We start from the raw sequence: 24,291 nt of genomic DNA, 5'->3' as shown, positions 1-24,291 counted from the left end.
GCTGCTCTGCTGGTGGTGCTTTAAGTCAGAAAAGAGCAGCTCTCCATTATCCAGAATCATGCAGTGGGATCTATCACACGCATGGGTACAAAACACAAGTAGCTGTCCAAGTATGTGTGTTCAGCGGCGCTGTGCAGGTTATACACATATGTGACGTGATAGTGTTTATGTATATTACATAAAGATATACTGACACATGAATGAAAGACATGTGATGAAATATACAAATGTGCCCGTGTGGTCGGCCCGTGTAAGACAGATGTAAATGAGCACATCTGATGTGCGCTTGCGTGTGTCTAGATGGGGTCTGTGATTGTAGCGTCAGAAGGACGCAGCTGAACTTAGAGCTTGGGGAGACCACACCGCCCACGTGATGCTCAGCACACACCCCGCACCCCAAACCCCATTCCCCACAACTCGGTGCCTTGCAGTGCTGCTCACAAGACAGGCTTTCTCCCTCCCTGTCAGGAGCCACCAATCCCGGCACCATTCTTTCCCGTCTCACAGGCACTCACTGGTGCGCTCATACCGCACGTATTTAAACTCTGTGTCCTATGCCTTTATTTAGACGCGTAGGTGGTAACACAGTAAATGTTAGGTCACCCACCTCTCAGCTCTTTGACCCTGTACGATGCGGCCATGCATTTCCACGGGAACAGCCGGGACCCGAAGGAGCCTTGGCAGAGGGTGGCATTCGCGCTCACTTCGCCATGCCTGCTGAGTACCCTGCACAGTTCTTATGCTGGTTCGTGCCGCCTGTAGCTGCAAAGGACGGTTCCCTTTCTCTGCATCCCAGCCAGCTGTGGCCGGCAGGCACCTACAGGGTGCAGATCTAACTGGCCTAAAGCAGCGCTCTATTGCATTTGCTTTTCCCCCGTTACTGAGCTGAGCGATGCGTGTCCAACACTCCCTTGTTCCCTTTCCCTGCGTTGCCAGCAGTGGTGCAGCGACATCCTGTTCCACTGCATTCTCGAACGCAGAGGAGAACCTCCTTCACTCGGGAAGGGTTGCGGATATCGTCTCCCAGTGTCTCCTGCCTTGAGCTTCGTGTTAGTCCCTTGATCTCCACTGAGAAGCCTGAGTTCACTAAGACGCGTCCCTGCCTTTTTTCCTGAGATTTCCCCCGCATTTCTGCCCGCGTTCAGTCCGCGCTGATGTGCGTGGGTGCGGCAGCTGGGACCCCAGTGCTCCCTCCTCCATGCAGTGAGCCCGTTTTCCGATCCTGTCGCTGATCAGCGGCTCTCCCTTTCCTCTCCTCTGCGGGAGCCAAGAGAAGGTGACGGGATTCGCAGAAACAGTCTCAGATCAGCGAAGGGATCAGCGCTTTCTCTAGGGACATTTCATCTATCTTGAAAATGATGCTCATTTGTCCTCATATTTGCTAGGCATAGATTTGTTTACCGGCATTAGCCTAGATGCACTGATACGTCATCTCTAGCTTTGCTTATTTTTATTCCTTTCATTGGTCAAGTCTTTAAAAGGATGTTAGAATTACCAGCTGTCATTGTTGATCAGCTATTTTCTGCTCTAACCTGTGATTTTTTTTTTGTCTTGAATTCCACCTTATATTATTGAAGAAAAACATCCATCACCTTTTCCATCTCAGATTTTCCTAGTAGATCTTCTCTTTCTTCATCTCCGGCTTCTCTGTAGTCTTGTGTATGACGCTGTTCAGACCTGATGCTTAATCCAGTCTTTTTTGTGTATGATTTTAATTCATATTTACACACATGTGTACTTTAATTAATCCTAGGTTGAATTATTTGAACCCAATTGTTTCCTGCTTCGCATTCATTCTGCTGTTTTCTGTTTTCTCTTTAGCTTCCCTGGCCTTGCCCAGGCACTGACGGGGGAGCGCACAGTAAGTTCAGCGGCTACTAGGAATATGTGAAGTGTTATCGCCGCGCACCCGATTGTCCTTGTAAAAGCTATTGTCGAAGAGCTGTTTAATGTATCTGAGGAAGAACAGGTTGCTTGTTTTATGCACGAACATAGGGGTGGGGGAAAGCGCTTTGTTTTGGCCAATCTTTACCTTCCCAGTTGTCTACCAGTGATAAAGGCCATCTGCAAGTTTCCACTCTGAGCCTTGCACTGAGCAAACCAGAATGTGCCTCTGCCAAAAGTCCACTTGCCTGAGTCCTCGTGCTGTGGAAACTGAGGCTCAGAGAAGTAGAGAGCTGTTCAGGGACACACGGCTGGCCCGCAGGAGTGGACAGGCGGTCCCTGTGGTTGGTTTTGTACGGACTTTTGCCAACATGAATTACTAGCACGGCTAGAACACCTGGGGGAAATCTTTGCTCGGTCTACCTTCAGGTATTTAACAGTGCACCTTTATTGTATCACCCGTGCAACCTCTTAAGACAGTGCCAAAGTAATTTAACAGCTTTGTTGTGGCATCAAAATTACCTCTAAGGTACCCTTGTCTTCACTGTGACGTATTTCACCACTTTGCTCAGAATATATGCCACATTACATCACTTATGAGAAATAGCCAGGCTTCTAAAGAGAGATGATGTGTGTTAAATCAAAGTGGTAGCACATACTTCTCAAGCCAGTGCTTTGCTGTTTCTAGCAATCCTGGTAAAGGAGCTAATTAGAAAAAGGAAGCCAAGTTTTGACACGCACGCCAGCCATCCCACGGGTCTTGTTTGTCCTGCTCCTGGAGCCCAGCGACCATCCCTCCGATTAGGTCTTGTCAGACAGGTGCATGAATGACAACCAGATGAAACGCAAGTCATGAGGTAAAAGCAGAGCCACAGTCCATGGAACTCAAAGGTTCCTTCTTCAGGACTAGTGACGCTGGTTAGAAAGCTGACCGCTGTGCTGAAAATCTGCTACGTACACACTGCTGGCCTCGCCCAGGGAGCCTCCTGCGTTCTCTCACCAAGGACTCTGTGTGACAAGAAATTCCCCTGAACTCTGAAATTGTCCACTAAACTGGTATGACACGCTACTTATGTCAATATAATCTGATTATGGCTCTGAGACACCTTTCTAAAAATTACCAGGATCGCCTCCAGCAGCCGCCCACCTCTGTCCACACCAGGCCACGGGCTCGCAGCGTAGCAACGCAGACCATCTGCCCACCAGGCCTGGGCGGGGCTGCGACGGCCCTCGGAGCTTCTTCACTGTTCCGCACCCCCCGTCCCACTGTGCCGACAGTGTGTCTTTATTCCCAAAGCATGTTAATTATTTTTTTCTTGCATGGATTTACTTGGTTACTTTAGCCAGCTTTTTAAAGGAGAAAAGCTATTTTTTACCTTTTTCTCATATGGTCATATTAATGACACTATAGTTTTTCTCTTTATAGTTTTTTTGGATGCAATCCAAAATAGGCATCCTGCATAGGAACTATCTAATTTAAAAGTCACTGTAGGGGCTGGGGATTTAGCTCAGCGGCAAAAGCGCCTGCCTGGCAAGTGCAAGGTCGTGAGTTCGGTTCCCGGTACCGGAGAAAACCCAAAAAAAAAAAAAAAAACTAAAAGTCACTGTAGAAGAGTCAGCTCCTTCATCTCCGATTTACTACAACCTTTAGAGACGAGGGCAACATTTCAGTTCCAGACCATGGTTGAAATCCAGGCAGTTTGATAAGTAAAAACAACACCAGCAACAACAACAACAAACCCAGAGGGTTTTTTTCTTTGAAGTAATGAGCAGCTATTGGAAAGAAACCTTCCCCTATTCTCCATTCGTTCTATCTTCCTCTTCCAGGTCTATGGGAAGGGGCCAGGCACTGCTCATCATGGTTACATGGGTCTTACAGAAAGAGACATCAGCACATGTGGTTCCCCAGTCACAGTTCAAACTGAATAAAAGCAGCGTGGACAGAGGGTGCCCGCTCAGAGGCAGGTGGAATGGGAAGACCCCCGTTTGGTGTCGGTGGTGCGCAGTCAGATGTAGGCTGGGTTCTGCAGGAAGCAGACGGCATGCGCGGGTGTCCAGTCTGTTTCCCAGGGGTGTCTCATGGGCAGCGCACACAGACAGGAGGGGGAGGAAGCAGGACGAGGCGAAGGGCGAGGCTGGGCTGTGATACAGCCCTGTGACAGCCTCATCCAGTGGCCCAGGAACTAGGAGCAAGAATGACCTCTGGGGCGTCCACAGCTGGGGCAGCAGCAGCGGGCCAGGGAGAAAGGCGCTGATTTCAACATCCTCATCAGGGAAGCCTGCAGGAGGAGATGCGGAAGCAGAGAAGTGGGCTTCTTACCAAGGGCAGGCGTGTGTGGAATGGAGTCAAAACAGAGCACCCAGGAGGATCCGAGCTCAACCTCCACAGGCTCCGGAGCCTGAAAAGGTCCCCAGAGCAGGGGAGGACTGGGCTGAGTTTCCCTGCGGTCAGATGGGGGGAATGAGGGACTGGGTCAGGGCGGGGTGCGGGCACAGAGATGGGGACAGCGTGCAGCATCCGATGGGGTGGCGGAAGCAGAGTGACCTGCTCACAACAGCATGGTAGGGAATTAATCTGATCGAGGTATAGAAGGGGTTGCAGTGGAGACAGATTGAATTTAAAAAAAACAAAAAAGGATGCCAGTCAGGACACGGTGAGAAGAGCTGTAATGAAAGATGATGATACGGTGGCATGTTTGGAAGAAGCCACCAGACAGTAGACACTGGGAAGCAGAGCAGAACCCACTGGGAGCTGCTGGAGATACAAAAAAAATGTACAGCGAAGATGGCGTTGACTGTTCTGAGCTTCTTACCCTGTGAGATTTTCCTGCCACTACAGGAAGAGGAATTTGGAAACAGAGCTTAGCTGAAGGGGAAGCGGGCTGTGCTTGGTTTGGGATTTAAGATGCGTCTGGGACATCAAGATAAAGATATCAGCAAACGGTCGGACCAGCAGCTGTGAAGCTGGAGAAGGATTTTTGGTTGAAAATTTAGATCATGGAATCAGTAACATTAAGCTGACAGCTGGAGCCGAGGAGGTAGAGGGAACTTGAGGATAATAGAAGTACTCATCTGTGTAGACAGTTAAATACCAGAAGCAAGCAGAAATACTAGTGAATTATTCTTGAGAACATATTTCTGGTCTCTTTAATTCATAAATAATCTTAGATCATGTTAGCCATACAAAAATTGTATCAGTCCGTTCTAATAATTGAGAAAATTTGACACTGTATTGGCCATATGGGGATCCTTATTGAGTAAAAAAAGATAATAATTCTATATAGGAGAAACTCCATGCATTCAAAAATGGCGCTAGAAAATAAAATAGTCTAACCCACCTTTACAACTTCCAGGAAACAAAATGTGGCAAGATATACTCCAACACAGCAGCGTCTATAGCAGAGTTGGTGTCCAAATGACAGAGGGGCCAACGTGCTGAGGCTGCAGATGACCGGGTCATCTGTGAACTGGGCCTGCATGGTTTGGTCGTGAGAGTGGCCGTGACCACAAAGTTAAAAGGTAACCGATTCTGGCAAGCATGAGGGTAGAAGGGAGCTCCACACACTGTTGGCAAGAATGTGCATCCATCCAGTCCTAGAGGAAAGCAGTATGGAGGTTCCTCCAAACATTAAAAACAGTCACCGTATAACCCGGCGGTCTGTCTCTGGGTGGATATCCAGGGGAGATGAAATCCAAGTGCGAAAGTGGTATCTGACTTACATTCACTGCAGCATTATCTGCAGTAGCCAAGCCAGGAAGACAACCTGCAGGACCATCGTGAGATGAACGGATAAAGAAATTATGTACATGTTTATACAGGAGACACGCAGGAGCATCACTCGGGCTGTTTTGTTTGTCTTCATTTTTAATTGCCGTACTTGCGGCGTACTGTTGTCTTGGGGAGTGGGACGTGTGCACTCCGCAGCTTGCTCCTTTCTTTTTAATTTCCTTCCCCTCCTTTCGTTCCCCTTCCTCCAATTCCAGACCCCATTTTCTACTCTGTTTTTTTGTTTTGTTTTGTTTTGTTTTGTTTTTTGAGACAGGGTCTCACTATGCAGTTCAAACTGGCCTTGAGCTCACTTTGTAGCCCAGGCTGGTCTCGAATTCGAAATGATCCTCCTGCCTCAGCCTCCCAAGGGCTGGGATTACAGGCGTGTGCCACCACACCCGGTTTCCATTCTGGTTATTGTTGATCTGAGTTCATGTTATGGCACACCACATTTACATTCATTGAGGTATTAGGTTCCTGTGCCTGGCAATCTTCTCCTCCTCCTCCCTTTCCCTTTTATCCTAGGTCTCCTTCCCTATTGCAAGAGCTCTAGTCCCTTGTCCTCGCCTCTCTATCCTTATCATTCTCTTCCTTTGGGCTTTGCCTCACTCAAATGAGAGAGACGATACGGTATTAAAGCTTGGGTGTCTGGTTTATTTCACACAACACTGTATTTTCCAGGTGCATCCACTCTGTTTGCTTTTTTTTTTTTTTTTTTTTTTTGGTACTGGGAATCTCGCTCAGGACTTTGTGCTTGCCAGGCAGGCACTTGTGCCGCTGAGCTATATCCCTGGCCCTCTGTTTGCTTTTGATGGTGACCAGTTCCTGAAGTCACAGCAGGCCCAGTGACCTTGCACTTTTCCAAATTAAGGAAAAGATAGGTGATTAGGCCCAGCTATTTTTCTCATCCATAGGGGAAAATGTTTCTTATAATTTAGAATGTGGCCGGTCCCCGGGATTCTCTGCAAACTTCAGCCCACTCTTTTCTTTTTTATCCCCTGCCCTAAAGGAGGTATACATCTCAGTTGAGCAAGCCTTGATAATAAAAACTGTGAATTTCTCCAAACACACCTAAAGCCCTCATTAATTCTGTCACAAAAACTCTAATGTGTCATTTCTAATCAATGCCTAGAGAAAAATAGATACTGTTAGATGTTCTATTTCATGTGATCTGGACTACTCTGAGTATGCCCAAGGTACAGCCCTTTAAGGAAGCCTTGGAGACTGATCCTCAAAGTCATCCCGACTGTGCCTTGGGGACTCTGCCTGTCCTTCCCTGCCCTTCCCAGCCGCATGCAGGGCCGGAGCGTCCTCGCTGGCTCTCTCGACGATGTCTGTTTCTAGGTCAGGGTTAGATGTTTTCTAACATCAGTTCATACTGAACCTCAGGGGAGCTCGGGGGAGAGGCCAGGCAGGGGCCCACTTCTGTGAACATCTTAGACCTCTGCCTTCCTGTAGTTCTTGTCGTCTCCAACATGGTTTTCTTTATCCCTCACTGTCCCCCTGAGCTCCGCTCTCCTCCAGGGGCCGGGCACAGATGCAGGAACTCCAATCACAATGACCAGAGCAGCTCTGGCCACTACTGTTCAGAAGTCATTTAGGAACCCACAGTTGGCATGAATGTCACACCACATAAGCACGGCCAGGTGTTGGCACTGTTTCCCTAGACAAAGGCTCAGAGACCCAGGGGTTAGAAGTCCTGGGTCTCTAGGCCCATGGAACTGTGACCAGAGCCTCAATCCTGTCCCACCAGGCAATGAAAACAGTCTCAGGAGCTCTCCGCCTCCACATTACCTCCTGTTCAGATTTTCCCAGTGAAATGTGGGTTTTGGGATTGAAAAAGGTATAGAAGGAGAGAGGAGAGAAGGACATGAACTGGCCACTCTTTCTCTGCCACCTAGGGCTCCGAGGGGGCCGTGGTACTAAGCTGTCTGCCAACACGCTCATGAACTGCGTCTCTTCAGCCTCATTTCACATGGGAAGAATGGAATCCCAGACTTTAACAACCGGATCGCAGTAACACTGCTAATTGCTCCAAATTGACCAAAACCACACCCACGACTTTCTCAGCGTAACATACTCCTTCTTTTAATCTGAGGGAAAGGAAACGTTTTTACTCACTGTATGAAAAATAGGATGCAATTAACTGCTAAGGGACAAGACACTAGAACAGATCATCCTGATTTAGCATTCTTATTAAGGGTTTAGAAAATGCGTCTAAATTGGCATTTGGCAGTATTGGATGGCTCTGAGCTGTCTTAGAGTAGGAATTCCCCCCAGTATAAAGCACACAACCCTGGTAATAAGTGACATTTAGCAGATATTTACATACTTCTTGTAGAAAGGTTATGTCAAAACCAGGTGCGTGTCACACTCAGAATTTCTGCTCCTGTAATATTACAAGCTTTCACTGTCAACAGGACTCAGGGATTTACCTTATTTAGGGAATATAACGAACCAGAAGAACTAGTGAGGGTGTCTTGAACGTGTGGTTCAACGTTCTGTAAAATTATGGAAAGAGTTTTTAATTGCTTGGCTTAGATTTTCCCCTCCAATTTTATATCTCGTGAATGCAAAATACAAGATCCTGGGCCCTTTACAAAATGTGAAGCGTTCTCTGTGGCAGACCTGTGACTCATCACTGACACGGAAGAGAAAGCAGAGACAGTGAGGAGAGAACTGGTACTATTGGCAAATGGACTCGAGGTTAATTCGCCTTACAAATGGCACGCCTGGTGAGGCCCTGTGGCCGGTGAAATGATGCTCACCCACCCCGCCCGCGGCCTTGCTCGGGGACAAGGACATTTCCCTCGTACAGAGCCGTTCCTTCCCCAAGCAACATTTTATTTTCACTATTTTCCACAGGCTCTTTTGTTTTTGTAAAGATGTTTTAAAAATTAAAATATTGATTTTTTTCCTTTTAATTGGACACATCGGTCCAATTATTTAAAGACAGGATGATCAAAAATTGTCTACTGTTTCATTAATTTTCACAAGATAGTAGAACAGGAAATATAAAAACAAGAATTTAATAAAATTTACTCAATACTAGAATCAACTGGTTGAAATGACACCTCCCCGGGTGACACTTGGGACAGTCAGTGTGTAGACCAGCATGCTGCCGAAGTGATGCATGGGCTAAACTGCGAATTCTCAGCTACGTCCTGTGTTGGATTTGCTTTCTTTCTGTTTTTTTTTTTTTTGGTTTTGTTTTTCTTCCAGTACCAGGAATGGAACTCACGACCTTGCGCTTGCCAGGCAGGCACTGTGCCGCTGTGCTAAATCCCCAGCCCCGGTTTTGCTTGCTTTTAAGAAAGCCAACTACGAGGGCGGCAGGCTGCAGCACTCAGGCTGAGTCCCCAGACAGGCTCTTCACCCCCACCACGGCCGCCTGGGAGGCCCCGCACACACCTGAGTCTCAGCATCTGGTTTTGACCCAGAATGAGATAGCAGAAAGTGTCAAAATGGTTTAAAATACCATATTCAGAGCAGGAGTGGTGCTCTGACTTCAGAGCAAAGGGTCTCGCTCTGAGTGTCCCACGCACATTAGCTTGTGACCTTTGCTTTCATGTAGGCAGGCTCGGTTCTTGTTTTCAGCAGTGTTCTCTATGGCAGGGTTTCCAAAATCTACTTGGGTGACAGCAGTCGTATTCCTCATAATCACAGACGCCGGTGAAAGGCAGATATTTCAGAGTTATGGAAGCCACAGAGTTCAGTTTTTCTGGTACTTGTTCTTTTTCTAAAAAACATTTTTTATTTTATGAGAAAAACAACATAAAGTTTCGTGATCAAATAATAAAAGAGTAGCCATAGTTTTTATACTGCATGTTGTTATCTTCAAAGTAATTGCTCAGAGCACAGACATAAGCCGAAAAGGCCCTTATAAAAAAAACAGATAATAACACAAATCTACTACGTGAAGTAAGTCAGACACACAAGCTCAAATATCGCATGGTTTCTGTTTATGAGAAACACAAGAACAAAACAGAAGAGAGATAAGCAGGAATCAGGGAGTAGGTCCAATGCTTTCTCAAATTACAAATTCCATTGTTTTAGAAATATTCCAATATATATGCTAATTGGCTTCAATTATACTACTAGTTTATCTTAGTTCACTGGTTTTTGTTTTGAACCCTGTTTTCTCTGTAACTACTTCTTGCCTGTATTCCTGAAAGATAGTATGCCTGAGTCCTTCGTTTATCTTATAATGCAAGGGGACACTCTTACATTCAGCAGTCATGGACCGCTGACGCCTACATTGCTTTATTATTAACTGGGTGTTCGAAAGCACCTACTTTGCTTGCCTGCTTTGGGGACTGGAATGTAAGACCTTATCTATTTCTTCCTCCTCCTGGACCTGGGGGGGAAATTGAGTCTTTCCCCCACCGCCTGGCATCCAACTCAACGCTAGCATCACATCTGCAATGCTGGTGAGAGGGACGTTTACTGAGACGCCTGCTCCAGTGTGTGACCCTGGTTCTCGCTCTCAGAACCAGGGCTGCACACTTTGTTTTACCAACAAGGAAACCAAGGCCTGGGGGAAGTTCCTAACTCTGTCCAGTAGCACAGCTGGACTTGAAGGCAGACGTCTGGTTCAAAGCTCCGGCTTTGGAAAGTTGATCTGCCGTCCAGATGACAGACCCCGAGCCCACAGCCAGCACCAGGGTGTGTGTGAGCACCTGACAAGCAGTTCTGTGAGTGAGAACCACAGGAGACAAAAGGAGACAGACGCGCAGACTTGTTTACCAGTAACATCGCTATGTAGTAAGCGCCCATGGCCCTGGGGCACATGGAAGGAAATGTAGGCATATTTGGTGCCAGGCAGCATTTGCCCCAGCACATTCCAGTTGTGAACCATCCTGCCTGAATCTCACCAGGAGAGCCTGTCCTGAGGTCCTTCCCTCTTCGTGTCAGATCAGCTCTCGTAGCCCCAAGGCTGAAGCATGCTATTGAGAATCCACAGAAGTTTTGCACTGACGACATTCGCACTTCCAGCAGTCTTTGTTTGGCTAGTTTTTAACTTCTCTGATAAGAGGCGATCTGCACCACCACAGCTCTGGCAGGGTCTGTGACTCGGTTCCAGCTCCTGCTGCTTTTGAACGCAGACAGAGCAGTAGTAATAATGCTCAGTACCAGCGTAGCCCCTCAGTACCTGGTTGCTCTCTACTGCCTGGGTCTGGACCGAGTGCAGTGCCAGGACAGCCTGGCACACTGTGATACTGCTGCATACCCTGCACAGCAGCATTGCCAAGCACATGCCAGGTGCCAGGTAAACAGCGCCTGAGTCCATGAGTGAATGAGTGAGTGAATACAAGGTTTCCTGTTAGATTTACACATCTCCCCGGAGTTGATAAGAGAAATGAATCTATAATTGATTAATGAACAAACTGTAAGACATCTTGCTACTTAATGGCTTACAAAATCACCCAGCTGATTTTTATTAGATTATTGCTTGCTTAAGAATCTTTGTACGCATAGTTATTTCCATTCCTCTGCATACAAATAAAATTTTTCATTTAAAAATATATGCCAAGGCTGGGTGTAGTGGCACATGTCTGTGATCCCAGCACTCGGGAGGCTGAGGCAGGAGGAACACTGTGGGTTCGAGGTCAGCCTGAACTGCATAGTAAAACCCTGTCTCAGGCAAGATTGATAAAATAAAGGCAATCAAATAAAATAAATATATATGTAAAAAACACCGCAACAAAGACCAGCAGTGCAGGCTCTGATCTCAGGCAGGATGCCCTCCTAGGACAGCCCACCAGTTGTTAGTTAAGGCCAGACTACTCTTTTTGTGTCTCAGTGTCTCCTCTGCAAAGGAAACCTAGGGATAGCTGCCCGGTAAGGCTGACAGGAGCTGGCAGGAGTTAAGGACTCGCCCCTGGAGCATAGGTGGGGCTCAGACTGAGCTCCCTTGAGTTCATCCTCTCCAGGTTATAATGCCGCCATTGAGGAAGGCACTGAGGGAGAATGGTCCGAGTGGGAGCTGATGGGTGGAGGCTCGTTAGGAGGGAGCTCTCCGGGCTGAGTGTAGCGGTGGCTCGGGCTGTGTGGGCTGCGGCCTCTGACCACGTCCCCCTGAACAACACAGCGCCACTTCAACAACTTGGCTGCAGTTCTTAATTTAGGATCTACGCACGAATGTATAATGTTAAGGGGTGTGGAACATAGAGACCAATTTCCCTAACAGGGATATGTATTCTTCACAGCGCCGTTAGTCGTAGCAAAGAACTTCAACAATAAAACCACAGATTCCATGTCTTCATCGTTTGAAGCATCCCTGGTGGCAAGGCGTGAAGTGGGCAGGTGGGGAAAGTGACTGTCTTACCCTTCACAGCCAACCAGGAGAGAACTCTCTAGTACGCATCATTTTTAAAGGATTTGGAGGAAAATCCAGACCCAAACCGTCTTTTCCTTTACACGGCAGCGTGAAGTCTGAAATGTTTTAATTCAAAAATAATTCTTGAATTTAGAAAAGTCTTGAACTCAGTGAAATTAGTCATATTTGCTGACGTTCGAATCAAGGCACCCTTTTCCGTGGGGACGACAACAATCCACACAGCGGGAGCAGCCTTCCGCTTCTCCGGAGCTGTGGAGGTGCTGCAGGCATGTTGGGTGCCGTAGCGGAGGCTGAGGCGCGGCTCCCGAGTCCCTCCCTCACGCACTTTGTCTTTCTTCTCCCTTGCAGTCCCTCCCTTCATTCAGCCCTTTGAGTTTCCGAGATTCTCCATCGGGCAGCGGGTCTTCATCCCGTGCGTGGTGGTCTCGGGGGACCTGCCTATCACCATCACCTGGCAGAAGGACGGCCGGCCCATCCCCGCCAGCCTCGGGGTCACCATCGACAACATCGACTTCACCAGCTCCCTGCGGATCTCCAACCTCTCCCTGATGCACAACGGGAACTACACCTGCATCGCCCGGAACGAGGCCGCCGCCGTGGAGCACCAGAGCCAGCTCATCGTGAGAGGTGAGGGAGGCCTGCCGGCCGCGGCCCAGAGCCGGTGCTGCTCCTGCCGCCGCCTGGCGCTTACTCTGTGCGAGTGACCCGACTCAGACACTCAGTCTCCCTTTCAAACAGTAGGACTGCAGACACCCGCGTGAGGCCCCTAAGTCCCACACCACGGTTTCCTGTGCCGTTAATCCAGTATTTCCCACAATCGGCAACCAAGAGATGTGCAAATGAGAATCTGGGGCCGTAGGATTTAATTCATGCCATAGGCCTTTGACCTAACCCAGTGATTCCTGAGGCCTAAAATACGTTAGCTGTTGCTTGACTGTATTTATTGTACTCAGAAATTTTTAATAATATTTCTTATCTAAAATTAGCTTCTACAATTACTATTTACCAAAAGATACTTGGCTTCTAAAATTAATATTTACCAAAATTTACATAGTTTTTTAAGTGTGGTTTTCTTTGCCCTTTTCTTCTATTTTGCGTGAAATCCATTATTATTTTGGGAGGCTACCTGGGCATTTTTAAATGAAGCAGAGTGTGACAGTACTTACAGAAAAAATTAAACCCAGGTAGTCTGGCATGTAGGAGACACTGGCCTGGCCCCAGGACACCTAAAATGAGTTGATCTTCTTTCAAATCTTCATTCAAGACCCCAGCTTCTCAGCAAGGTTCATACTCTGCATTCGTGAATTAAGCTCCACGTTGTCCCTAACCTATCAAATGTGGGTATTCTCACTTACTGATTCTCCAAGACTACCGGATCCATGCCTACTCAAAGGTAGCAGTATGAAATTAACAACTTAGGTAACATTGACCATTTATATTTTAAAATTCCCAAAGCTGGGGTCTGGTTTAGAAGGCAGATGAGTTCTGTTATCTTCAGATTTGCCAGTAGCAGACTCTTCCTTAAGCAGGAGATTCCTTGTCCTTCCTCTGTCCTCAATCTGTGTCCCCGGCACCGCCACTTTCTTTCTCACTGGAAAGGAGCTCTCTGTCCTACCGGCCAAGGGGAGAAAGCCAGGCCCACGTGGAGTCACGTGAAGAAACGGACTCCCTGTGTCTGAAACAATAATTCCCAGGGCATGTAAGTGAGAAAATAGATTTTCAGCAAGATACAAACTAAAGATATTCACAGCACTCCTTTTCTTTCACCTTACACTTTTGAGTAGACAAATCAAAATGCGTGAACTTTTCCTTCTACTTTTTTGAAGATGAAAATGGGAACCAAACTCATCTGTTCCCGAAGTGTTTTCTTAGAAGGGGGAGGGCCTCCCAGGGTTGCTTTAGGAGGGCAAAATGCTCCGCCAGCCTATTTTCATCATAATCAGCTCTGAAGGATCCAGGTCAGGGAACACAGATGATAGATAAAAGTGTATGTGGATGTTCTTCAGATCACCTTTCCTTCAAGGAAGAGCAGCCAGGCTTTTCTGACCAAGACAAAGGTGCAAGGAATTGCGATGAAGCCTAGAAATCTCCCTGTGATCATTCTTCGAAAGCCAGCGCTGTGACATGCACTCCATGTACATCATCAGTCAGGGCCGCAGCCCCAAGAAAGGAGAGTGCTTCGCATGGAGGCCACGGTGACTGGGAAGTCAGCAGGGACCATGACCACGTGGTGGTGGTCCTCGTAGTGTGCGTGTGTGTCATTTCTTTTTTTCAGTATTTCCCCCAAATCTGTGGTCAGTGGTACTCAAATTCTGCTACACTGAAATTCCATGGGGAGCTGAAAAGAAGTTCTGATGTCCAGCTTTCACACTGCGCTCACTGAGTGGCTGTCTTTGGGGGTGTGACTCAAGCATCAGTAATTTGTAAAATCCCCAAATTGATGCTGAGATGAGCTCACTTTGAGTCCTGGTGCCCGGGGTGATCGGAATACACAGTTATTGTAGAAGCTTTCTTCCTCCATGCACAGAGAGGATGCTGCTGCCTCTAAATAGGGTGGTGACAAGGCCTGATTGATCTTTTTAATTATCACGCTAGCAGCTATGTGACGAAGGACCTGAGCCACAAGAGGGGGAGTAGCTGCAGAACGATTTCAGAAGTGCAGGCAGGATAAGCGCACCCAGGACGAAGGCAGTAACGGCCAAGGTAATGAGAAGGAGTTGAATCCGTGATGTTTCTGTGCTGGTCAGCTCTTCATCACTGGGACCCAACACCCCACATCCCACTTAACGGAGGAGAGGGTCATTAGACGCTTTGCAGCACTGGGAGGTGTCAGAAGTAGTGCACTAACGCCGGGGCACAGGCTCCACAAGGCGGAACCAAGAGCAATGACTGGAAATGACAGGCTCTGAGTCCGGGCCAAGGGAGAAAATAAACATAAACGTGTCAGACAGGACCATAACTGAGTAGCAGGTATTGGACTCATCTTCCTGCCATAAACAACTATGAAATTAGACAAAAAATACATAAAGAACTGCTTCCAGACCATGAGACAGGAGTTGTGGCCCTTCAGGAAGCAGGGAGCAGGAGCAGAGGGTCACGTAAACCCCAGACTTCCGCCGGACCTCTTTCCCAAGCCAGGGCAGAGGGATGTGGACCCAGACAGGTAACAGTGGTCCTTCCAGGTGGGGAAAGCAGAGGTGGGAAGTTAGAGCTGCTGGGCAGGCGGCACATTGCGGGCAGGGTCTGGGAGACTGGGGAGCCGCTCAGAGAAAGTTCTGCGTACATCTGTGCAGGATTCCTATGGTATGAACCACTGATGAGGTCCAGAGGAGTTACACCTGGCTTAAAAATGCTGGGGCTCTCATGAGCTGGAATGGGGAAGCCAGCAGGGCTCAGCTGGACTCCCAGAAGGGCCCTGCACCGAGGGTGGGTGGATCTACCCTGCAGTTAGGACTGCTCCAGGCCGGCCCACAAAGCCTCCATAGGAGACCTTGACAGGATAAAGCTTCTCTGCCATAAGCCAACTGTCTGCAAAAAACAAATTCACTCAGAAACAAAAAAGGACAAAATTCAGGCTGTCAATAATGAGCATATCCACAATGACCTATGCACTGTAAAGTATCATCCAACAAGGAGGAGGCAAGAAAACACGAACTATAAGAAGAGGGGGACAGAAATAACACAAACAGACACGTGGAAGCAGTGAAGGCGCCGCCGGCAGGCGAGGTGTGGACGCAGCTGTCGTGAGCGTTTTCCAGGGTGCTAAGGGAAAGACGTGTGCAATGCGCCACACACGGGAACCCAGCAGAGAAAGGGACGGTGTTTCCCAGGAGGACCAAAAGAACATTCTAGACCTGCAAAATAGGCTACTTCACACAAGAAACTCACTGGGTATATTTCACAGGAGATGGAATGCTGCAAAGCAAGGGATCCCTGAATTTGAAATCAGAGTGCAAGAGAAATACCCAGATTTCAGTTCAGAAAATAGAAATTGGGGCTCAGTGAAGATAGACAGATAGATAGACAGACAGACAGATAGATAGATAGATAGATAGATAGATAGATAGATAGACAGATAGATAAATAGACAGATAGATAGACAGATAAGTAATAGATAGATACAGCAAAAAATACACGCTTCAGGAAAAGAAAAGCTATTAATGTTTAGAGGTGAATGACCACAACTTAGAGCACCTCTTATTATTGTAGAGGCCAGAGGTAGCTTCTGTTAATCTCATGATAATCTCATGATGTCTCAATGTCTAAATAGATGTCATATATATATATATATGTCTAAATAGATGTCATATATATATATATATATATATATAGAGAGAGAGAGAGAGAGAGAGAGAGAGAGAGAATAGATCAGAAAGCTCAAAAGAACCCAAGAAGAGCAAACACATACACAGCTCTCCTATGGCATATCAGAACCAATGAAGGGAAAAATTATTAAAGGCACCCAGATAAATTAGACTCACTTCATCTGGGGGGACAAATTCCAAAATCTTCAGGTCACTCATCAGAAACAGTGCCAATCAAGAAAGAATGAAGCACTGCCTTTAATGTCCCAAAAGGGCAGGGGCAAAGCTTCTTATCAAAAGACTTCATAAACAGCCAGATACCGTCACACCATCTTCAGATGCAAAGAGGAAACAGTGATATCTTCAGACAAGCAAAATGTGAGAAATTAATCTGTATTGAGCTTTCACTACAATGTATTTCAGGAATTTTTACCAAATTAAAATTATTTCAGATGGAAATGTTGATCTATAAGAGTAATGCAAACCCCTGGATATGACAAACTATTAATAGATATTAAAGATATTTAGTTTTCATTTTTATAACTTTCAAAAATATATATTTAAACAGTAACAATTTATAAGGATTTATAGCATGGAAAATAAAATGTACAGCAATGCGGGCACAAAGGATGGGAGGAAAACAATGGACACTTACTGTTGTGAGATGATTTTAAAATGATACATGAAGTGGTGTAGGTTATTTGAGCACAGACATTCACAGCTAACTATGTACACTGCAAACTCTAGAAGCATCAGCAAAAACTAAAACCAAGAGATGCAGCTGTTATTCCTATAGAAGACATAAAACAAAACAATAAAATACACCCGTGACCAGAAAAATGGTAGAAAAAGAGAAAGAAGGTAATAAAGAGGAGGTGGGAAAATAAACAACAAATAGGTAGTGAGTGGAGCTAAACACAGGCATATCAATATGTACATTAAGGGCAGACGATCTCTCTGCACAAAACATTTCAGACTGATCCAAAACTATGATTCAAGTACTGGCTGTCTATTGAAAGCTCACTTTAAATAATGTCATCATGTGAAACTATAAATAGGTTGAAGGTAGAATAATACAAACTATCAAAATCTTGATAGACTATACCAATATTAGACAGGCTAGACCTCAAGCCAAGGAACACTGCTGTGCATCCATAAGGACATGTTATAATGACAAACTCACCAGCTCATCAAGAAGAAATCAACCTTTGATGTGTGGATGTAGCTAACAATGGAACTTCAAAACACATGATGGGAAATCTAATGGAACCAAAGGGTAAAAGACGAACAGGCAGTGAAAAGTGGAAAGGTCAGCACTCCCTTCTCAGTCATTTATAAAATAAATAGAAAATCAGTGTGTATAGCGATCTGAGCAGCTCTATCAACCGACATCTGAATAACAGGGGGAAATGTAGTCATCTGAGAGTGAATATGAAAGAACATATTTGTAACCACCCACTCATGTTTTAAAGAGGCAGAGCTCAGCAGTTGTTCACTAAGATGCAGATAAAAGTAGGTTCAAAAGACATTGCTTTGACATCGGTTAGAATTTATTTAGAGACAGGCAGAGAGAGAGAAGCAAACTTCTTTTGAATAGAGATGCAAAAATATTTAACAAAATGTCAACATGCTGAATTGACAGTATACAGAATGGGTAAAATAGCAAAAGAAAGTGGCCTTTCTCAAAGAGATACAAGTTTGGTTTAACATTTAAAACTCAATCAATAGAAACCACTATCTTCACAGAATAAAGTAGAAAATCTACAGACATGAATATAATAAATGAACAGAATTGGCCAGAGTTCAACATCCACGCCTGATTTTAAAAAGCTTTCATAAATTAGTAGAAGAAAGCAATTGCAAGATAATGGAAGGCCGCTTACACCGCATACAGCACTTTGTTCTCTTGTTTCCCTGACTGGAATACGCATATGTGCTCTGACAACTTTTACTCAGCTTTCTTCTAGGCTTATACATAGCCAAGAAAAAGCAATATAAAGTACTACACTTGTAAAGAAAGGCACAAAAGTCCTCCCGATTGCAGATGAGAAGGGTAAGGAGAGAAAAACTGTCACGATAGCTCCCAGTATCTATCGGTATTAGTATACTGTGTAACTAAATGAGCAAATGTAGCACACTCACAGGATAAAGAGTAAATGCACTGAAATTAATTTTATTTCTGGGTATTGGTGAAAATAATTGGAACATGGAAATATACTCTTCCAAATATCATACATAGGGATAAATTTAGCATAATGTATGAGATGACTGAAAAATATGGTTAATGTTTAAGCAAAAATTTTTACAGTAAAAGGTACCCTGCTATTAATCCTCTCAAAATATATGACGTGGTGCTTCGAGCACACTTATCCTGTCGTTCTTGCAGCTTTCTGAAGCAGCTCTGGCGTCCTCTTTCAGGAGGGTCTTTAGTTGCACTGTCATGGCCACTTTAATGTCCTGAATGGACTCATAACATTTCCCTTCAGTGGTCATTTTGACTTTGGGGAAGAGCCGGAAGTCACACAGAGCCAGATCTGGTGAATAAGGTGGAGGAGGACACAGTGTCATATCTTTATGAGCCTGTCTTTCTGTTATAGGGTGCTCAGCAGCAACTTTCACCATGTTTTTAATCATACGTCTTAAAAGACACTCATGAAAGAGAATTCCGGAGCTGCTTCAGAAAGTGGCCAGACCAATGGGATAAGTATGTTTGAAGTGAGAAGTACTATGAGGGAGATTAATGGTAATATGTCCTTTACTAGTAAAAATTTAAATTTAAACATTGACCATACACAGTATTTTTCTTTCATTTGATGAAAACTAAACAAAATGTCATAACAACATAATAAAAGAATTACAGTAGTGTCTTAGTCATTTTCTCCTTGCTGAGGCAAAATACCCAACACTCAAAGTTAAAGGAGGAAAGGTGTATTGTAGCTCACAGTTTCCAGAGGTTTCAGGATAATTTTCTGCTCCCCAGGAAGGTGTATCACAGAGAAGAAAATGTTCATGGTGGGCAGAAGGGGACAAAGCAGTGAAGTGATGAAGAATTAGCATGTGACACAGCAGACCTCTTTCTGTCCCTTATAACCTATCTAGGCTACAGGCCCTTAGGGCAGTGGCACTCACACCCAGGGAAGAGCACCCTTAATCCTAACATTGCTCCATGAATCAATCCCAGCGTTACAGCCTTGATCACAGCATCACACACCCTAGATCCAGCCACCTCCAAAATGCCCTGCCTATGACCACATGAGATTTTGGGGGGACATCTAGACACAAGCCATCCCAAATAGACACTGCACTGTGTATTATAATCTTAAAGGAAGTTACTCAGGGTACAAGGCACAAACAAAAAAAAAGACTTTCTTATACAAAGAAGAAACCAACAGGTAATAACATAAAACTTTCTTTTTAATGAACTAATAGAAACTAGTAACATAAATGAAACAGACAACCATAAGTAGTAAAATATTTTGGAAACAATGGAATAGGTGATTTGGGGAAGTCTGTGAACTTCTTCTTATTTCCCATTGATCTGTCTTGATCACCCCTGTACACCGAACACTAAAAATATCATCGGAAAACTGAACAGTACTAATCAAAAGCCCAGAAGCTTCATTATAAAGACTCAACATTTTTTCTAAAACTTATATGGAAATGCCAAGGGTCTAGAAAAAACAAAACAATTTTAAAGGAAGAACAAACCAGGAGGACTTAATCTAGCTTACTAAAATTGAACCCAAAAATGTGCAGTGGAGCAGCTCAGGAGCTTGTGCTAGAGAGACTGCATGCAGCTCACTGTTCCGGCTGCAGAAAACCCTCACCTTTGAATCTCCAGAGCCAGCTTCACGGCAACGTTCCTTGGGCCTGTTCTCATTGCAGCTGGCGAGATAATGACCGAACTGAAGGAACAGGATGAGAACCACAAGACACTCTTGTTGCTCCGATGAGGCATCATCTCTTTGTCAAGTCTTCATCCGTAGCAATCTTTTCTTTGTTTTCTCAACAACTTTCTAGTGATGAGTTCAGTATTTTCTTGTGCTTCAAGGGCTGGAGGGAAAAATCATCGAGTTGTAACTCTTTAAACGATCAGTAGCTGGATACAAATATGGACGTTCTTTTATACCTGCTCTCTGATGAGTACATCCTTCTGTTATTCCTGCTTCATCTCCGCCTCTCCAAGTGCCGGGATTGAGCACACACTCTTCATTTCTGTCTCCTGGGAGTGTCCTGGGAATTGGGGAGCTCATTTCATCCCAATCCCTTGGGTCAGGGAGACAGGTGACAACTCATCTAGCAGTGTGACAAGCTGTGGAACTTCAGCCAAAGAAGAGAGAAGAGTCACTTGCCTCAGAGGGTGCCAGAAGCACACAGGAAGGAGTAGAGAGGAGGAATCCTAAGGATTAGGAAATGAAGCCTCCAGATGAGAAGGCTGGGAGGAAAGAGCAGGTTCTGCAGGGTCTGTCGGCGTGGGGAAGAGGTCTGGAGAGCAGACGGCACAGCTTAACTGTGTGTGGAAGGGGGCGCCGCAGATGGGAGAGCAGCACAAGGGGACCTCACAGCTCACGCTGCTCCCACCTGCACCCTCTGTGCCCTAAGGAAGAGGTCTGAAGGTGTCGGGGACCTGGGAGGGGACTAAAACAGAAGGGTGAGAGTCTACTGCCGGGCGAGTCTCACGCTGGAATAAAGGGCCAGGAAGGGCACAGAGGCCTGCAGAGGAGACTGTCACCACCCACACGGAAAACAGGGGCACTGGGGCGAGGTGGCCACTGTGGGAAGACACAGCTGGGGGCATTTGAAGGGCCTTTGCGACCTTTGATGCCCCTGTGTGGGGGGACTGCGTGAGAGCCTCCGTAGCCCACCTTCACCCCCGCGGAGCATGACTCACCCTGCAGTAGACTCTCTGACCCTTCTGTCTTAATCCCCCTGGCCCGGCCTGCACCGGGCACCCCATGAAGGGGACCTAGGCTTGGCATCTACCTAAGCATCCACTTCTCGCATCAGGTTCGCAGCCAGCAGGGCCAAGAGCCGTCCCCTAACTGTTCGCACCAGCTGCGGAGACATCCCTGCTCCATCACCTGGGTCCTGAGAAAGTGCAAATGCGTACTTGACAAAATAACACCCACGTGAACACAGCCAGATGCACCAACAAACAACTCCAGCTCTACCTGGACTGAAGGAGCGTCTTTCTCGGCAGCGCTCAAGGCTTTAGTGCGACACTCAGCTTGGGAAAGAGAAGCGGAGTGAATGATTTTGGAGACCTGGAAATTGCCTGTCTCAGGGAGGGCGGCTTGGGCTCTCAGAGTGACAGACTGTCAGTTACAGGAGCAGATTCAACCCCCAAACTGGTGAGACTGGTGTCCCGACACATCCACAGAAGGCTTCGTGGAGGGAGAGGGCCCCAGTTACCTCATACAGAAGCCGGTATTAGGAATAAACAGAAGATGCAAGGAAATGCTACAACTTCAAATATGAAGCCAACGTCCTTATTTCTGCTGGGCCATTCTCACAACTCTGGGGACACCATGGCTTTCTCAAGGTCTCCTTCTCCTCCTCTGTAAAATAGAAATGCTGCAGTTTTCCTCCGGAGTCTCGGCGTTTAATCAGCTAGCAGCTGGCAGGGCCTTCCCGGTGTCCCTAGCTAATAACCGCAAAGGGAGGACAGAGGTTCTTCCGCATCTTTCCCGAGCTCAGACCCTGCATGACCCTGGGTAAATTCCTTACCCAGGTAAATTCCTTACATCAGTTATTTTATTCTTAAAATGGCATGAAAGCTAAGAGGGTCTTTGTGAGATTCGATAGCATAAGAAATCCATCTATCTAGTGCCTTTTATCTTCATGCTCGGCCAGTGAGGGGCAAGAAAATTTGTTTAGATTCCAATACATGTTTCCAGCGCGGCTGCTGGACAACTTCTCACCAGGCAAAACTGAACCTAGCACTTCAGGACCAGGTGGGATTGGAGTGGATCTGGTCATGGGTCTTCCCAGCATGAGGACATGGGTGATCCAGGATCAGAATTCTCAGAGTGACCCCCAAGGTCACTTTCCTGAGAGGGACCCACATACCCGCTGGTACCTGTTGAGACACCACTTGGGTTCTGAATATTATATTCATGGCAGGCTTCTATCAGCTTTTGAAGGAAATATGTATGATCTCGAGCTCCTGTTTTCCTTTATGGAAAGTGTCAGGATTTGGCTTCTTCGTGCATTTATTAATATGTAGCATTTTCCTCGGTGACAGGATATATGAGCTTATAATTGAGCTATTCACTATTCTCCCTGTAATAAAAGCGTAGACACCCATTTGCTTCTTTCTCAGGCTTTGGTGTGAACTAGGACAGCGTGGACAGTGTGGGTATCTGAGGAGAGCAAAGCGGTGGGCACAGGGAGCCCAGGGGCCTCTCCCCCAGGGTCTGGAGCACTCTGCAGTGAGGCGGGTGGAATTATTCTACTCATCCTGGGACCGGTTCTGTCTGTAACTACCCTGTACCTGCAATATATTAATGACTTCTCCCAGCTCGACCTTTTTGATGAGTTTTTAAGTAACATTTCTCTGGATTTGAGCCAAATTGAGGGGGGAGTCACAGGACGATTATAATTGGACATCGTTCCAGAGGAAATGCCAGAGATTAGTTACCCTGTCTATTTGGCAAGGGATTTCTTGCTTTTAGCAGAATTTGAGGCACAGAAGATAGGTCGTGGATGGCACACATTCACCTTGTGTCCTGGGGATAATGATTCTAGCTTGGTGTTTAAACATTCTAATCAATCCTTGAAGGTGATTGATGATTTTTATTAGAAAATTTTGCTCTATGTAATCTCTGGCATTTTTCCTAGAAATAATTTCCTCAATATTTGATAGCCTCCCCTTATTATTTTATTTCAAATGTATTTACATTTCATTGAATGTATCTGTCTCAAGATACAGTGCCACAAAGGGGAATTGCCTACCACTTAAGCAAGATCCTAGAGATCAGTGGCTCTGTAAAGTACTTCCTTCACTTGCAAGCTGGGGTCTGCGTTCATGAGGATGTGTCAGGGCTGGACGTAACCTGCATTTACTAAATTAATCAACGCTCCTGTAGCACGTTACATCTTCCAGCCACTATTCTGAGAATTTTTCTAACTTCATTTATTAGATCCTCATCACGATCCTATGAAATGGTCACTGTAATGATTCTCAATTTACATACAAGGACACTGAGGCCAAACTTGCACAAATTACCTGACAAGAAGTATCAGAGCCAGGTGTGATGGCATATGCCTGTAATCCCAGCACTCAGGAGGCTGAGGCAGGAGGATCGCCATGAGTTCAGGGCCAGTCTGGGCTACACACTGAGGTAAAGGCCAGCCTTGACTTTATAACAAGACCCTGTCTCAAGACAGAAAAAAAAGCAGTGGAGCTGGAGCCCCAAGTAAGTTGCATGGTCTTAGCCGCTGCTCCCTCGAACCTGTCCAGGTGCAATGCTTTGTATAAAAAGCTGCACTAGGAAATCCAGAGCAGGGGTCCCCTCTCTAGAGACATCACAGTGAGCTCCAGCCCTGGCTGCTTCCTGTGTCCTGGCATCGTTCTCTCTCCTCAGTGTGTCAGAGCTGAAGCGGTCGCCATGGTAGCTTGTGTCATCTCCACTTGCTCCTAAGCCCTGGGCAACTGAGATTCTCCCTTCTCGGTCCATGGCGGGGTGGCAGGAGGCAACTCGTCTGCAGCACACAGCCCACCCGTCTGTATCACAGAGCAGGAGAGATTTACCTTGCCAGGAGCTGCGGAAAGGAACGGAGGACCGCGGGCGCCTGCTTGGTATCTGTTCAGCGGTGGGCGGATCCATCTCCTCTCCGTAGTCAGTACCTGTCCCACCGCGGAGTCCGCTCACCTCCTGGGAAACATTCGCGGACTATGACCCTTTCAGATGCTGCCTTTCCTAGAAGAATTTGGACCTTTTCTTTAAGAAAAGATTAAAGGACTATTAAAAGCACCGTAGTTTCCCTGGAGG

General features: G+C 46.2%; 1 protein-coding gene across 1 annotated transcript in view; it reads left to right on the top strand.

The window, feature by feature from the left end:
- The window catches only part of Dscam (Down syndrome cell adhesion molecule), a 487,830-nt gene that overhangs the window by 274,041 nt on the left and 189,498 nt on the right, over positions 1-24,291 (top strand). The window contains exon 9 of the mRNA XM_005375986.2: positions 12,342-12,620. Within this exon, the coding sequence (XP_005376043.2) occupies positions 12,342-12,620 (279 nt within the window). The remainder of the gene's footprint in view (positions 1-12,341; positions 12,621-24,291) is intronic.

This window comes from Chinchilla lanigera, unplaced genomic scaffold, assembly GCF_000276665.1.
Source record: "Chinchilla lanigera isolate Chin_1 unplaced genomic scaffold, ChiLan1.0 scaffold00006, whole genome shotgun sequence".
NCBI classification, from domain to species: Eukaryota; Metazoa; Chordata; class Mammalia; order Rodentia; family Chinchillidae; genus Chinchilla; species Chinchilla lanigera.
The sequence above is the reverse complement of the archived record's forward strand: the minus strand, read 5'-3'. Positions and strand labels throughout refer to the sequence as shown.